Source organism: Falco naumanni, chromosome 13 (assembly GCF_017639655.2).
Source record: "Falco naumanni isolate bFalNau1 chromosome 13, bFalNau1.pat, whole genome shotgun sequence".
Classification (NCBI taxonomy): Eukaryota; Metazoa; Chordata; class Aves; order Falconiformes; family Falconidae; genus Falco; species Falco naumanni.
This window is the reverse complement of record NC_054066.1, coordinates 10,060,606-10,076,909: the sequence shown is the minus strand read 5'-3', so window position 1 is coordinate 10,076,909 and position 16,304 is coordinate 10,060,606. Positions and strand designations below refer to the sequence as shown.

Below are 16,304 nucleotides of genomic sequence, written 5' to 3'. Positions count from 1 at the left end.
AACATCAATACCTTCTTAACTTTAAATAATTAGGTAAAAAAAGGCCCCAGTATAACCATTTCTTATATAGCCAAGTTCTCTCTATATACATCCAAATTTTAAAGATACAAATAAAACATTATACAGGATTTATAAATGTTTAAAAACTTGAGGCTTCAGAATCATGGCTTCCCAAAAAGACCCGGGAAAATCCACAGACTGACAAGGTAGCAAAGAAAACTGGAAAAAAGGAGACAGACACAAGTTTGCTGCCATAACATTTTACTAAACTTGCCAGTCATCATGGTGATGTTATCAGAAATAACAGTTTAAGCTGCAAATGAGGAATGGTGGTTTTCTGTGTTGATCTCAAGTGTCGAGACAGGCAATTCAAGTATTTCCTATTTGATCCAAGCTCATTGTAGCAAAGTGGTGCAGAAAAAAAGAATTATTTTACGTTTTTTCCATACATTCGATCAATGTCCATTTGATAGTATGCCGTAAGCTCTTTGCGTTTTAGTTTGAACGCATCTGTCACTAGACCAGTCTCAGGGGTCCAAGGATCAGGGCTCAAACGAATTTTTACTGGTATTTCAAACTTCTCCAGATTAGCTGTAAAAATAAACATTTTTAATACAAAACTTAAACATAACCGGTTTTCTACAATCAAGCATACAAGTACAAACTGTATTCTCACACAGAAAAGTGTGAGCAAAGAAGTGCACCCCAAAACCCCCACGGTTAGCTTTGAAAACCTGTGTGGTCACGAGCAGAGGGACAGCATCCACCAGTAACTGTGCTCCAGTCTACACAGAAATCCTGAAATCACTCCCAGCTTTTTGGGTACCTAACTTTAACTGTTCCTAACTTCAGGAAAGCCTCAGTGCATGGAAGTGACATCCCCAAAATACACACTGTTGTAGCCCTGTTATGATACTCATCTTCTGAGATAGAATCTTAAAATTCATATTCTGTAAGCCTGAAAAAACGAGGGTGGGGGTGTGTTGTGTTTTTTCCTGATAGCCCTAAACTGTTCAAGGAAAGCAAGTTCATACAGTGGCTGTTCTCCTTACTGAAACAGCACGGTGCTCTGCATGTGACACCTTGAGCACAAAATGCTGTACCACTTGCAGGAGCTTCTCCTATGGTTTCAGATGCAAGAAGAAAAAACCCTAAAAACTAATCAATAGATGGGCAATATTAACACAAACATCTACTTTCAGGTTAGATAAAAATTTTCAAATCCACAAATGTATAATTATCCTGGACAATTTTTAGAGCTTTCTATGCCTTTTACTCCCCTTGATATTAAATCACTGGGTTTCGGTTGTGGGGTTTTTTTTGCAATTTAGTACTAAAAATCATAATATTACTTTGAAAGTAAAGGCTATGATACTAAAGTGAAAAACAAAAGCAAATATATAATAACAACAAAATGTGTAGAAGTGCCTCAGGATCAAATCAAGTATTCGTTTTATCCATTTTAACAACATATTTAATTCTCTTTAGAATAGTGCTGCACAAAAAAAACCAAAAGGAAAGCAAGCACTCTCCACCACAGCACTTCTTAGAATGACTTTGCCTGTATGTTCCATGCAGATGAAAAAAAAAAAATGGAGATGTGGGGAAAAAAAAAAAAAAAAAAAAGTCTGCTGCAGTATTGAGACTGCACTCATTGTAACAGCATGCTCCTGTAACAGAAGTATGCAAGTATGCATCATAAGTTTCATATAATCACAAGTAATGTGGAGAAGTGAAGATTAACAAAACTTTGTGCTTCCGACAGTCTTTGTCATCTGTAGGAGAGATGAGGACAAACTGCAAACAGGTGCAGAAGAACATTACGATACCAAGTGATTGCAATTCATTGCAGAAAAACTTAGAAGAGAATGCATATGAAAAACAGAGTTAACATCCACAGCGACCATTTAAAAAAACATTCTGTGGTCATAAATGACTGAAAAAAAGCTCAGTGCTTCATAATAGTCAAAAGCCAAAACAAGGCAGAAATTCTTATGAAAGAGCAAACAAAGCATCACTGTGCTACTGTTTCATTCTGCACCAGAATACCTAAACAGACTACAAGCAATTAGCATGGAAAAAAAATACAGCTAAGGGCAAGTATAACAGATATGGGAAAAAAAGTGACAACTGCTATTGTGACTGTCCACTTCTCATACAAGAGCTCAGCAGAATCAGGCTGAACTAGCAGATGGCAGGTTCTTCAGAGAGTTCTTCACACAAACTCGGCTGAGCTGTGCAACTCCGCCACAAGACAGTACGGGTACTGATACAGAGTATTTATGTGACTTTAAAATGTGACTAGAAGAGTTAATGGAAGAAAAGTCTATGGAAAATTATTAACTACAAAGACACTGCTTTTGGCTTAGGAAATCCCTCAGATGCAAGTCACTGGAAGCTAGGAGAGCCCTGTCATCATTTCAGCTATGCACAGGTGTGTAGCAGGTGAGACTGTATGATGCCCAACACACATATCATGGATCTACAGATGACTCACCCCCTTTTGGGCCAGCAGCCAAGGCCAAAAGGGCGCTGCAGGACATCTTAAAGAGCACCAGACACACACATCTCTATGTATACGGAACTGAACTTCTTAAGTTTGACCTGTTTTTATATTCTTTCCTCAGCTAATGACCACGGTAAAAAAATGGTTACCTAAACCAGCAGGACTGACATATCTCATGTTTTGTTGCTGGTTTTCTGTATGAAAATTTCACTTCATCTATGTTCTATGAAATATATGTTGCTCAAGGAAGTATTTTTAGAGTCTATGCTTATCTGTAATATGGTCCACAAGGTTCATACTCTTTACCCAGCTACTCACCTGCCATGGCAGCCTCAGCTAGCACCTTCAGTACCTCTTTTTCCATCTCAGGACTGTTGCAGATCTCTTCCCAGGTTCCTTTAAATCCTTTCTTTCGAGCTAGTTCTGCGAGCTCCTTTTGATTTGGCACAACAAATCCAATGACATAAGAATGGAAACTGAGAAGTATAGTGTACTTTAGTATAAATTGTAAAGTTAACAAGTCTTCAAAAATAACATTTCGAGTTGGGGGGTCTGTACTTTACACAGAGATATTGCTCTTAACAGTTGGCTTTTGTTCACCTGATAATCTTTCTGAAACAGCACACACGTTACCTTTGCCTGCTTAAAAATAAGTAGAAAGAGAAGCTACTTACCTTACAGCAACTGGACTGCTTCAAGGTGTGCTGTCCATATGCATATTCCACTGTGTCTCATGCTCAAAGCTTTGGGGAAGCAGTACCCATACGATGTCAATGCGCCCTGCCTCTGCTCATGTTTTGCATCCCGGTATGAAGACTGGTGTGCGGCTTCCCTACCCCAGTTTCCTCTCAACTGCAGAATCCAGTTACTGTAGAGGAGTAGAGGACTGCAGTGAAGAGGGGTTGGAGAGCAGGTTGTGGAATGAGCATATGTGCAACACATCTCAAAGAACGCCTGCTTCTGTAAGGGAAGTGACTTCTCTTTCTCTTTCAAGTGATTGGCCATACACTCACTCTACTGCTGGCCATCTCTGCCTGCTCCTGATATGCCTAGAACATACAGAGCTGTGATATCAAAGTCTTGGAAAGCACTGAAGCACCATTCACCCTGAAACAGGTATTCAAGATTTTTCAGATGGTGCAAAGCTTATGGAAAATGTGAACAGAACCTCACAGAGCAAAGAGATTCTAACAAAGCAGATCACAGAATCCCAGAGCTGAAGGCGATCTCAGATCATCTAATTCATTCACTTGCCACCAAGCAAGGTCAGCTACACCTAACAAGTATTTGTCTAACCCGTTCTTAAACATAAGGCAAATGCTAATGTCAACGCTTCATTATTCTTAGCATCAGTAAACTGTTCATGATGGCTATTCCTGACTCGCTCGCTCTCTGCGGTTTATATCAGTTGTATTTTCATACAGCTTGATGGTCAGATGTTCCCCTCCTTTCCTCAGAAGCCCTCTATTCGTTCACAGGCTGCTACTATTTTTTTCCCCCTTCTCACATTTCTAGTCTTCCGGATTTCAAGTTTCTTTAGGAATTTAAGCCATGTCCTTTCCTCCCAAGTCATACATCACAGATCGCTGCCTAGACACTCTCATTTTTCTCCTGGACTCTTGCCAAGAGGGACACCTTTTCCCAAGCGTTGCGTGTGGAACTCAGACCCTTTAATGCTTGGTAGAGCAAAAGATCATTGTACATCTTGCAGGCACCTGATTATGCCATGTTATTTACCTTCTTCTGATATTTGTTGACTCACATCAGCTCCTACAGAACTGCTACCAGCTGGTGGTCCTAGTCTTGTATTTTTACAGTTTATTTAGGTATAATTTACATTTCCTCTCTTTAAACTGACTGCTGTTTTGAAGCAGATCTCCACCTAATCAAGCTTGCTCTGAATTCTAATCCTGTGATCCACTCTACCTTTGCTCCTGTCCCACCTTAATCATCTAGAGTTTTATGAAATCTTTTCAACTTTTTATTAATTTATTATTATTTAGTAAAGGTTCTCACAAGACAGACCACTGATGCAAAACAGAATTTTAACCCTGGTATGGAAATTACTTTAGCTTGTCCTTTAAGGTCTCCAAGATAATTTACAAATACTAACTCCAAATGCCCTTTTGATTACTGTACATTGCAATTTTCTCCTTTGTTACTGGTATGCACTATAACTGGCATCTGACAGCAGCTGCGAAGACTACATCAAAGTCCATTACAAATACAGGATTTTCTGGCATCATCTCTCAACAAGCTCTGCCTGTTGACTGACTCAAAACTGTTCTCATTTTTCTAAGAAAGTACGTACAGGAAGACATCAGATTAGCCTCAGTACCGCTTACTGCTTGCATCTCGCCTTCTGTCTTTGCCTCTCCGATTTCCCCCCGCAACACACACACATACTCATGAGATACTCTGTACTGAATCACTGTAACCTTGTCTAGAGTCTGCTCTGTAACGTGTATGCATTATGTATGAGAAGGCATCCAGAACACAAAGGACTCTGGCACCTTCATCCCTGGTTCCTGTAGTTTTTTGACACGCTTAAGGTCATGTCCAGCAATACCACCAGTGTCTCCAGGGAGAAACAGCGTACAGGAGTTAGCAGTTGGCCGGCCAAGCCTCAAACTTTCAGTTCATCTATAATTCAGCCTTCTGAGTAGAAGCATACTTCCTCTGGACAAACAGGTTCATCCAACTACACTTTTTCCTGGGAAGAGCACCTTGGAGCTCACAACTCCTCCTCACAGCTTTTCACGGTACCACTAAGTGAAATCTTCCCTTGTTGCAGTTCAAATGCCAAAGCACTGTTTGTCTTGCGAAATATCCTGAAGACTACATCTTCCCTCTGGCGCTGCTACCTCCCTCTCCACTACTGGTCTTTTTGTAGATCTTTTGAATTTGCTAGATTCTTTGGCCTTGGAGGTCATAACAGCACAATGGAAGACATTTTCAGAATTCAGCCCCCAGGACCTCCTTAGTCATCTCCTCCACGCTAACAGATTTTGCTGAAACATCTCTCCTACACTAGGTATCCTCATTCCCTTGCTGTGCTGGAAATCCTACCAGTACAGCCCTCAGACCTGTGGTAAGAGACCTATACTACAAGTCAACAGCATCGCTTCTATCCTGTGAAGTCTGGTCCTTATCAGCAATCCTGGAGCATCCTGCTGAGAACTCCCTTGGGGTTTTTTTGCGAAGTTTGCTCATTCCTCAGGCAACTGAGCTACTCATTTTCCTGGCGTGATGCTTGAGACCCACTGAATGAGTCTTGGATGGGTGAAGTGTTTAAAAAGCACTAGGACTCACCTCCGAAGGAGCTCTAATCGTGATTTCTTTCAGCAAACATTTTATTCCTTATCTCACCAAGTATTTTATCTGAAGTGGTCTATTAATACAGCTTTTGAAGCAGTGCCACCGTGTAATCACTTTTGATTCCCTACTAACACGTTCAGAGGAGCTTTGCACCCCAAGATCTAAGGTCAAATCACAGATTTAACCCATTCGTAGAAGTCTGCCCTCCTTATCCTTTTGCATGTGGAAGACAGAAGAGCTACAAACGAAGGACTCCTCTTGCATACAAAGATCACCCAGGCAAAGTACAAGGAGAGACAGGATGGATAAGAGGGCATAGGCACTGCTAACAAAAGTCTCCGAGCTCACACTGCTGAGGTAAGTGTATAGCCCCAGTGTAGTGTGTATATGGACAATCATTCAGAGAATCTGTATTACATGGCTACTTACGCCAAATTACACACGTGAAAGTATTAAGAAGAAATACAGCAGTAGCAGCAAAACTCGTTTGTAAATTACCTTTAAAAATTGCTCATTGGTTTTCCTATTTTTAAGTAATAGGCAAGACACAGACTATCAGAGTCATGTGCCTGTCTGACAAGTGCATTTTAGCCTCCAATGTTATGTTGACCCAGTGAAATTAACACAAAATTTGATAGTACAATTCCAAAAGTGTACTTCAATCCTAGAAAGCAGAAGTTGCCATCTGTAGGAACCTTCTTATCCACAGACTGCAAAAGGTGCTCAGAACAGGCACATAATCTCAGGCAGTCAAACAAGCAAACACGAGACTCACGCAGTGAGTCAAAACCACAAATAAAACTTCATATAATGGAAGTTTTCTCAGCAGTGGCATGCCACGTGAGCATTAGTCTATTGATCCTAAACTGTCAAAACTGAAGCTACAGGATGACTACCATTAGTTTAACACAAAGAAAATACCACAGAGAACCAGGTGAACAAACCAAAAGTTAATTCTCTATTTATTACCACTGAGCAATTCTCTGGTACGCTTGTCCTAGCCTCTTTCAATCACACTTATCAAATGGGGCTTTTTCTGGCCATACTGGCAATAAGAGTATTTCTGATCATTCAGAAGCTCCAAAATTACCTTCCAAACATCAAAATGACAACAGGAAACAAAGATCATCTGAAGTATATTTATACGTGAAAGTCTATATTATGCACAGGTAAGAAATTCCAAAAATATAAACTTAAGATGTGTTTGAGCCCTTATATGCCTAATTGATTAGTACATGTAGAAAGCAAGGAGAAAGGACATTTGATCATCATTTATTAATTGTGCATTTGCATAGTATTTGCAAAGTGTTTTCTCTCAAGCTTCAAGGCTTCTGCTGGTGTAGTGCAGGGGTTAAATAAAAGTATTTTTAATGCACAAGCCAGCTTCTGGGCTGTTGGCGGTTTTTTCCCCCCCGCCTTCCTCTGAAAGACAACAGTACTTCCTCTGAAGAACAGATCACAGCTAAACACAGCAAGGAACAAGGTGTCCTAGGGCTTCTGTAGGTAATATTCGCTAAAGTGCTTAAGTGGTGTCCACTATGAAAGCAGTCATTGCTTAGCTGCTTTTCAGGTTGGGGAAAAGGGAATGAAAGACTCATTCTTGGCATTTTCTTACAAGTGACAAAAACACGGGAGAAGAAAAATAAAAAGCTTCAGATGTTTTAGTTTTGATGAAGTTATTCCATTGTATTACAAGCACAATCCTTTTTCAACTGGTTTTAAAAAATTCCACACATTGAGTGGCAAAAAATCTTGCTTACAGCTTCAGCAGGACAGACAAAGAATACAGCAATAGCAAAGTATCAGCTGCCTCTTACCTGCTTGCATACGCACAAATATTATCTACCAGTGGAAGATTCTTTAGAGCTGCTTCTACTTTGCCAAGAGAAACATATTCTCCTGCCTGGAGTTTTACAAGATCTTTTTTACGATCTATTGAGGAAAAAAGGAATTAAATGTTAAATTACAGAACACAAAACTTTAGACATGGATTTTATACTTTTCTGAAATATACGTATAAATGCTAAAAGGTAAACTGACTCATGTCTTATGAATGTACTGGAAATATTTAAAATCAGGTTTCCAGACTATTCATTTTATCAATCTGTCCCTCACGTAAATATGAGACAGATTTCAATTCCACGCGTTTTCTGCCTTCAGAACAGCATTTCCTACGTGACAGCACTGTCATGTGAATGGAAGACAACTAGAAATATACAGAAGCCAGTTTGGCTAGAAGCACACATTTTGTGCTGTCTGGTCTAGGCGTTTAAGGCACGGGATGCACCATTTAGTGACATTTTGTTATTTATTCCCAGGCTAAATCCGTATTTCAAGAGCAACCGTTCACCTGTTATTTGAAAGAAAAACCATAGGAACTGAAAATTAAGCCCAAATTACTGAGGTTTATTGTGCGTAGCCCAGAAAGGGCGAAGGTGACTACAAGGTTTACTCACCTGGTTGTCAGGGCAGCTATATACTCTCCTTTGCTATATACTTTCACACTGCTTTGTGCAAGCCAGCAATAGTTTTGTAGCTGTATGGCCTTTTGACCATTGCAAGGCTGCTGCAATGGGACCTATGATTTTTCTCATATAATAAACCAAGAAAGCCTAGTTTTCAGGAGCTGCCTGAATCACCCACTGACTTCAACAGACACATCTGGTAGTTTATAGGGCACCTATTTTTGTGCCTACAGGTGTCAAAGAATGATGAGCCTATCACAGGCTTATGTGTAACACCTTTACCTTAGTATATTTTCCCCCTAGCTCCTTTACAAAAAGGAGATATTATTATAAAGAACGGAAAGATTTAAAAAAAGGCTTATTTAATCCCTGAGCACTTATGACCAAAAGAGCCCTTTCACTGAATCAAACTGCATTATTTACAAAACTATAAAACCTCAGGCAGCTTACCTAGCTCAATTAGCCTATATTTAACTGTTTAATTACTACCCAGTCACACTAACAGCGTGGAGTCAATGTTAAGACTGTTTTAAAAGGAAGCAATTGTTTTAAAAATTAGCTTTTAATAACACAAGCTTATGTTAACGTACCAGAATTTCCCTGGGATACATGTTAGGGCTTTAGACCTCTTGTCAAGACATGGAGAATGTGTTTGGGTTTTTTTTTTGTTCATTACAGTATTTAGCAGCCCTGAAAAATGTATATAGATGTTCACCTGAATTTATTAACTCACCAATAATTTTTAGACATCCATCTTGATGAAATTCTCCAATGTCTCCAGTATGCAGCCACCTCTGTCCATTCTCATCAACAGTGAAATCTTTCTTGGTTCGTACTTCATTTTTGTAGTAGCCCACAGTTACATTTTGCCCTCCAATAAGTATCTCACCTCTAGGATATGGTTTATCAGTGTTGTAATATCCACCTAGAAGTTTTTTATTAACATACAAGAATTATAATACATTCCAAAGTAAGAATTGCTATCATTTTTAATATTTAAAGATAGACCTAAACACTTAAGTCAGTCCTTAGCCAAAGTTACCACTTGCCTAAGTAGTTCGGTAAGAGAAAAGGTGGTTCCAATTCTTTTCAGCATATAAAATTTATTTAACACGTGTTTACAAACAGTGAAATTCAGACACATGCAGAGGGCAAATGCCATCTCTACACAGTCTTTCTGCCTGGACTAACATGCGCTATCAGTTTCATACAGGCTCAAATAGAAAAAGATAAATTTCACCTCGTATTTTAGGAAAGAAAAAATCCCTAAGGTTTCACATTAGCCTAAAACACACTTAAGTATTATTTCTATTCTACAATACATACAAGCCTACAGTGAAAGGAAATCACCTAAATACATTTCAAACCCCATTAAACATATCTTGTATGGCATCCATTAAGATTCCATTCCATATGCCTATTTTTTAAATTATTTTAATAACATTATGAAGACTATATTAATTTCTTAATGGCAGCAGCAGGTATCACGCACGCACTTAAGTCTCCTGAATCCAGCACCTCTCAAGACACGACATACACAACCCGCACACTCTCCTGCAAGATCTAAATGAGAAACAGGTACAACGCTGTATATATTTAGACAATATACACATATTTATAGTGACTGGAATAAAAGAAATGATGTAGCCAGAAAGTCATAACACAGCCCAGTCAAAATGCTACTTTCCTTGATAGCTTCTGTCTAGGTATTTTTAAGTTTAAAAGCTACCAAGGAATTTATTTTACCTGTTTTCTCCCCCAAGTTCAAACTTTTATAGGTAAAAGTAGCATTTAAAATTTAAAAAGCCAAGAAATTGTCTAATTACTACTACTGAGTAAAGTCCAACATAAAAACAGCTAAAGTTCCTACAAACACACTGTAATTTAATCACATACAGAAATTCTCACCTTCTTCCCAGTTCAGTAACTTGATTTCACAACAGACCAAAGGTGCTCCCACTCTCCCTGTAGTGTAGTCCCAAACTAGAATTTAAAAAAGAGCACTTTTCAGAAAAGTTTTTTACCAAAACAGATGAGAAAAAAAACCTTGGTTGTCATGCATTTAGTGAAAAGTAACTGCTGTTTATTTCTGAGATTTAATGCATGGAACAGAACTTCCAAGAAAAAGCAATGGATCTATAAAGGTAATGCAGATAAAATCCTTATCCTGCAAGGAGAACAGATGGCTGTATTTACAGATACCTCCAGTCATATCAATACAGCTTTGATAGCAAGCTGTCCATGCGGATCATACTTCAGAAACAGCACAAGAACTTTAGTGTTTGCAGGACTCTGAAATAAGCAGCAATATTTCATAACAATTCAAGGAGTCTGTGTTTTGATGCATGTTCCTAAAGTCCCAATCCCAAATACTTCTGCATCTGAACACCTTCCCAGAAGAGTATAACTGGAGACGACATCATTTGTATTGCAATTCCACTTTTTTTTTTTTTCCAAGCTACCGAAGAAGCCATTCCCACAGACCTCGTGCATAAAACCCACATCATAGCAATGTGTGGATCACCAAGGAACCTAACACAGGTTCTACAATCCGGCATAATCTAGCAATGAGCCTTAGATGCTTCTCATGTGATCCTTACGTAGGAAAAAACAGCAGGTCTGACAGTTTCTGCCACCACTGAATAGGAGTGAAATTTTAGGACTAAAAGGCAACTGAAACCACTAAGTTTGTGACATGAAATTAAAATCCGGTGCAGGCTTTTGCATTCCATTTTTTATTTTCCTAACATCTTGACACACTCACCAAAATTAGAAATCGTTTTTTTTCAGTTCACCTGCTAAGTGCAATAATGCCAAGATCCCATTCACACTACTACAGGTTTCTCTACCACAAACGAGAACATTCACATGATGGGTAGTTCAGCAGCTTCAGCACAATGTGTCAGAATTAGTACTCCTACTGTTTTACACATTTATGATTACAAGTAATTCCCAGGATCCCCCAGTTATGTTTGGTGGCATGCACCGAAGAAACAGACTGTCAAAAATGATACACGCTGAGCACTCATCACGGATCACGGCGCTCAGTGGGAGGCACCGACACCAACCTTCCGTGATTGTTCCAGCTCCAGCTGATTCAGTCAGTCCATACCCCTGTCCTACAGGGCAACAGAAACAAATGTTCATAAACCGCTGAGTTGCTGCAGAGAGTGGAGCTCCTCCACAAAGCAGGATGCGAATTTTTCCACCCAGCAGCATTCGTACTTTCCGGAAAATAAGGCTAAAATGCAAAGATAAGAGTATGTATTTGTTGCTTAAAAACAAAAAGAGTACCTAATTTTATATCTGAACTGAAAGTTTCTACCATCTTCAAATAAACTTTTAAGGCATTCAAGGTAAACTTTGAAGGAGCATGTTTAAGTTTTTGAAAACACAGGCACAGATTTCTAAGCTTGTTTCCACATTTTCTAATTTGAAGAAGAGTTAAATGTTTTGAGAATGCAGATTTATAAGACAGCAGAATTCTGTGATTTTCTCCTCGAAACTAATTTAAACAAGCTGTATAAATCTTGAAATTATATTATCCTTTAGTGTCACTACAGTTGGGAGTTGGACTAGATGATCCTTATGGGTTCCTCCCAGCCCGAGATATTTTATAATTCACTTCTGTGAAAATGTGAAGTCTACAGTTACCTATAGGAACAGACTTCCCACCTTACCCCAGAATTGTATAAATCCATTATTAAAGTTTCATGAAAATAATGCAATGAGTACAAACCTCCAGTTTCAAGTTAAGTAACACTTATTTAAATTATGTCAGTAAATATTTAAAACCATCACACAGACTACTGACATGTTGTTTCAATTTACACTTAATTACAGACTTGTTCAAGTTCAAAATGTCAACACTGAAACAAAGAAAAGCACAAAAAAATCAGATACTGCTCTTGTGGCAAGACTGATAAGCATTTTTTTGGCACCATTAAAAATAAAATTACCTATCGCAGAGTGGGGTAGTGTAACCTTTTGAAATCTGTTCCATTTTGTAGTTGTAGGCCAATATAAATAGATTCCGCTGGAAACTAGTCATTTCATTCACTTTATTCATGACATTTTTGTAGATCCGATCCATAATTTCCTAGTTACATAAAAAGATTAACTCAAAGAAACAAATCCTAAATTCAGTACAACAAAAAGGAAACGTGACTTACAAATTCCAGTACATTTCAGATGACAACCCACTCCCAGGTTGCTTCCTCTTCACTTGCTAAGAGATAGCAAGGTGTTCACAGAAACGAGGAAGCCAGACACCAGAGCAGAAGCACCAGTTAACCCCAAGCTGCCTGCTGCCAACTACCTTTATTCCATTCATTTACTAGATGATTAATTAAAACTGCAATCTAATCCCCATAGCTATTTTAACTTTGAAAAACTGCTGACACTCAAATGATGAATGTTTATCCCCAACCTTTTTTATTTAAATTATGATTGCATTAATTTTGTTGTTAAGAACTTGAATTATGTTTTTTAAATAATTTTTAAAATTATTTATCCTTCAGTTACTTACCGGCACAGCTGCCATTAAGGTTGGCTTAAGTGTGGTAACATCACCTTTGCTTCCTTTCTTTATTTTAGAGGACTAAAGGAAAGAACAAGTTTACTAGCAGACACATTCAATGTTTTTAACATAAGAAACAGAACAACATAGCACATCTTTCAATTACATTCATTTAAATTATACCGTAACAATTAAAACTAGTCCAGAGTCCCAGTCAACCACCAACCCTGTTTCACGAACTGCAGAAAAGTTTTGTGGTTATATTTTTTTAAGAAATATTACAAAGATCTGAAGTAATATTTTTTTTTTTTAACCATAAGGGCTTACATCTACAACATACCTGGTCAGCTAATGTCTGAGGTGAAGAGTAACCAATGCGGCATCCATGAGACAAACACACAAGTTCAGCACTCAGCTCCAGAACATGGGCCAGAGGCAAATAGCCAATATAGATGTCTTTTTCCCTGTAAAGAATTTTTTAACAGATTAGTGGTACAACGTAAACCTGGGTCCTCAGATGAGTCATTCAGCTAAATCTACACAGAGCTTACTGAAGAGCTACAGAAAGTGGAAAAGTGCCTTTGAGCTTGAGAGCGTACTTCAAATAATATGGGGGTTTGTTTCAAAAGTTGCATACACGTACTATAGGTTTAAGGCATGACCAAAGTGTGATGTCTACTCATGCCAAGACAATTAACCATGTGTTACGGTTGCAAAGGCAAGTCTGCAGACAAGATAAAAAACTGCACCAAAGAGAAACAAACCACAGGATTTAACACTAACCACGGAAGTACTGCCTAGGGGAGCTTTCAACCTCTCTCGTGCAAGGCAGCCTCATGGGCTTCTGTGTCCCAGTCTTGCCCACATACAGAAGACAAGAGAGCAAACAGCACCTGAAGTAGTCATTTAATGCAGTACTGGAAGATGCTCAGACACCAGTGCATAGTATGATGTATCACAGACAAAGCAATATAAAACAATTAATATTTTACACAGCAATTAATCTAAAGTTATATGCAACTATATGATTTCTTTATTTGCTGGCAAGCAACCGCTGGTACATACCCCAGATTTGGAATCCTCTCAGCCATTCCAGTTATCCCAGCAATGATGTTGCAATGGGAGATCATAACTCCTTTGGGAACTCCTGTGGATCCACTTGTGTACATGATCACCGCAATATCTGAGGGCACAGGCCTAGCCTGCTGTTTGTTACCTGTAGTTTGTGTTACAGAAGAGAAGGCATAACATGTGAAAAGCCTGTTGTGCTGGGAGATCCGATACACTCATGTTTCAGCAGTCACTACAATGCAACGCTACATGACTACTGCTATTACATTTCGCTTTCAGTTAAAAAGCTTGTGGTCAAGCTTAATTGCCTTCACAAAGAGTAGGAATTTCTTTGTATTAGCCGAGCAATTCTTTCAGCGATTGTTCCAGTCTACCACAGCAACACTTCTATTGTTTCCCATGTTTCTGCAGACGAGAGAGAAATGGCCAGAGCTTCGGCTTCTCCACAATGCGGCTGAGATTCGCATCCTTAGGCAGCCATGCCACACTGGTTCCATGCTGCCACACGGTCAATCCCCACTGGCAAAGCTACTTTCTCATGTGCTCCCTGGCAGGGCAACAACACGCTGCCTCAACACCTGCAGCAAGGCACTGCTGAGCCAACATGAGACCCAGTTTCCATAAATATTTAGAGGAAATTAAACAGCTTTAAAAGAATTAAGGTGTTTGTCAAATATTTACACTGACAGCAAGAAAATACAAAAACAATCGTGTTTATGCAGAGGGAAAACTGCATAATGCACAAACACATGCGGCACAACATACATGCTGAACGAGAAGAGTGAAAGCGTATTTAGTAACGTCCCACTCACTGAAGCCTGTCCATTCTACGTGATAAACACCATGGAGGAAAAAAGCATCAGCACCAACTCAAGTACTTAATATAATATTAAAAGGCTTGACCATAAACAATTCATTGCGGTATTCCACAATTTATGAATGGTTAACTTGACAAAGACAACATTCCTTTATTACAGCATATAGGATGTGGTATTTAGACTGAAGAAAGGAGCATTAGACACCTTTTTACATACCACAAACAGATCTCAATGACCTAATTAATAACAGCCATAAAATATTATGTTGGTGTTGTCTGAACCAGTTTTAATAGTGCATAAAACTGGTACATCAAAAAGGGAAAACTATCTTTTAAAGAAATTGAGGTCACAACATTGGGAGCAAACCTGCCATTGCCCTGATCAACAGCACATGGATTAACTACCTAACCTAATCCTAAAAGAAAATTCAATCCAACATTAATGTGCCTTCAGTGGTTAAATGAAAGCGCAAAGAATAAAAACAGAAGAAAGCAACTACTGAATATAATGAAATCTTAAGATACTAGGTTTAGCAGCTCTTCAGAGCCAAGAAAAAAAAATTATCATAACAGTTAAAACATCTTCTGAAATTCTGAATTCTAAAAATTTCACACAGATTGGAAATCTGCTAGAAAATGTCTTGAAATCTATTGATACTTTCAGAAATGCAATACAAGAGGCCAAGTTCTATCAGATTTAAATGGCTATTGTACATTGTTATTTGTGAATTTAACAAAACTTAATGGCAGCTGATGACTGATGTCTTTTGCTATAAAATACACAATAATTTTCTCTGTGTGTTCTGAATAACCTGGTTCTAATATGTCTGATCATATTCTTCAACCTGTGACACACGGTTGTTGAGAAGACTTTTTAATAAAAGCATCTGACTCCATTGAAAGAACAAAACAAAAATACACCCCACCCCACTTCCAACCGCAACCAAACTAAAAAACCTCTACAGATTTTATTTAAAGAAAAACCAGATGATAAAAGGTTAATCACTGCATAATTTTGGGGATATGCAATTATCCCAGGTTATGTCAACAGGGTCAAAGTAGGACAACAAATTAGATGATCGAAATAAAAAGAAGAGATAACCTACCCATATCTGCCTTGGCCCCCATTGCTTGCACAGAAGCCATAGTGTGAACAATGACACCCTTGGGAAACTCTGACCATGTTGTCGGTTTGCCATCCACTGTAATAATATGTCGCAGCAGTGGAACCTGAGAAACAATTTCCTGTGGACACGAACATGTGTTCAGAAATTAAACATGACATTTGTGCCAAAAAAAGCAAAAAAAAACAACCACCAAAAAACCCCCCACCCACTATCTACTGTATACATTTTAAAAAAAAAAAAAGTACTGGCAATGTATCTGAGGTTTTAAAATATCAGAGGATAAACTTGTCTAGCTCAAACAGCTCCAAAGCTTGAAACTTCTCATATCGAGATTTGCAGGACAGATTGAACCTTCCACTTAGAAGTCCAAAAACTTTTCCAACAATTTACTGATCTGGGTCTTATTTCAAGAAAAGCCCACAAGTAAGACTGCAATGATTTGTAGAGGTAATTGACTTTCCACTCATAGAACACAGAGAAA

At 38.6% G+C, this 16,304-nt stretch overlaps 1 protein-coding gene across 5 annotated transcripts in view; it reads right to left on the bottom strand.

The window, feature by feature from the left end:
* Positions 1-244: 244 nt before the first annotated feature.
* ACSL3 (acyl-CoA synthetase long chain family member 3) overlaps positions 245-16,304 on the bottom strand; it is a 49,598-nt gene continuing 33,538 nt past the window's right edge. For 4 of the 5 annotated variants that reach the window (XM_040612701.1, XM_040612702.1, XM_040612703.1 and 1 more), the window contains 11 exons: positions 15,803-15,941; positions 13,874-14,024; positions 13,149-13,272; positions 12,818-12,889; positions 12,249-12,388; positions 11,358-11,530; positions 10,198-10,272; positions 9,023-9,214; positions 7,642-7,756; positions 2,825-2,982; positions 245-591 (listed from right to left, as the gene is read on the bottom strand). In XM_040612701.1, the coding sequence (XP_040468635.1) occupies positions 428-591; positions 2,825-2,982; positions 7,642-7,756; positions 9,023-9,214; positions 10,198-10,272; positions 11,358-11,530; positions 12,249-12,388; positions 12,818-12,889; positions 13,149-13,272; positions 13,874-14,024; positions 15,803-15,941 (1,503 nt within the window). In that variant the 3' untranslated portion in view covers positions 245-427. Of the gene's footprint in view, positions 592-2,824; positions 2,983-3,180; positions 3,375-7,641; positions 7,757-9,022; positions 9,215-10,197; positions 10,273-11,357; positions 11,531-12,248; positions 12,389-12,817; positions 12,890-13,148; positions 13,273-13,873; positions 14,025-15,802; positions 15,942-16,304 lie in introns of those variants that run through there. The other variant, XM_040612705.1, reaches the window with a different exon arrangement.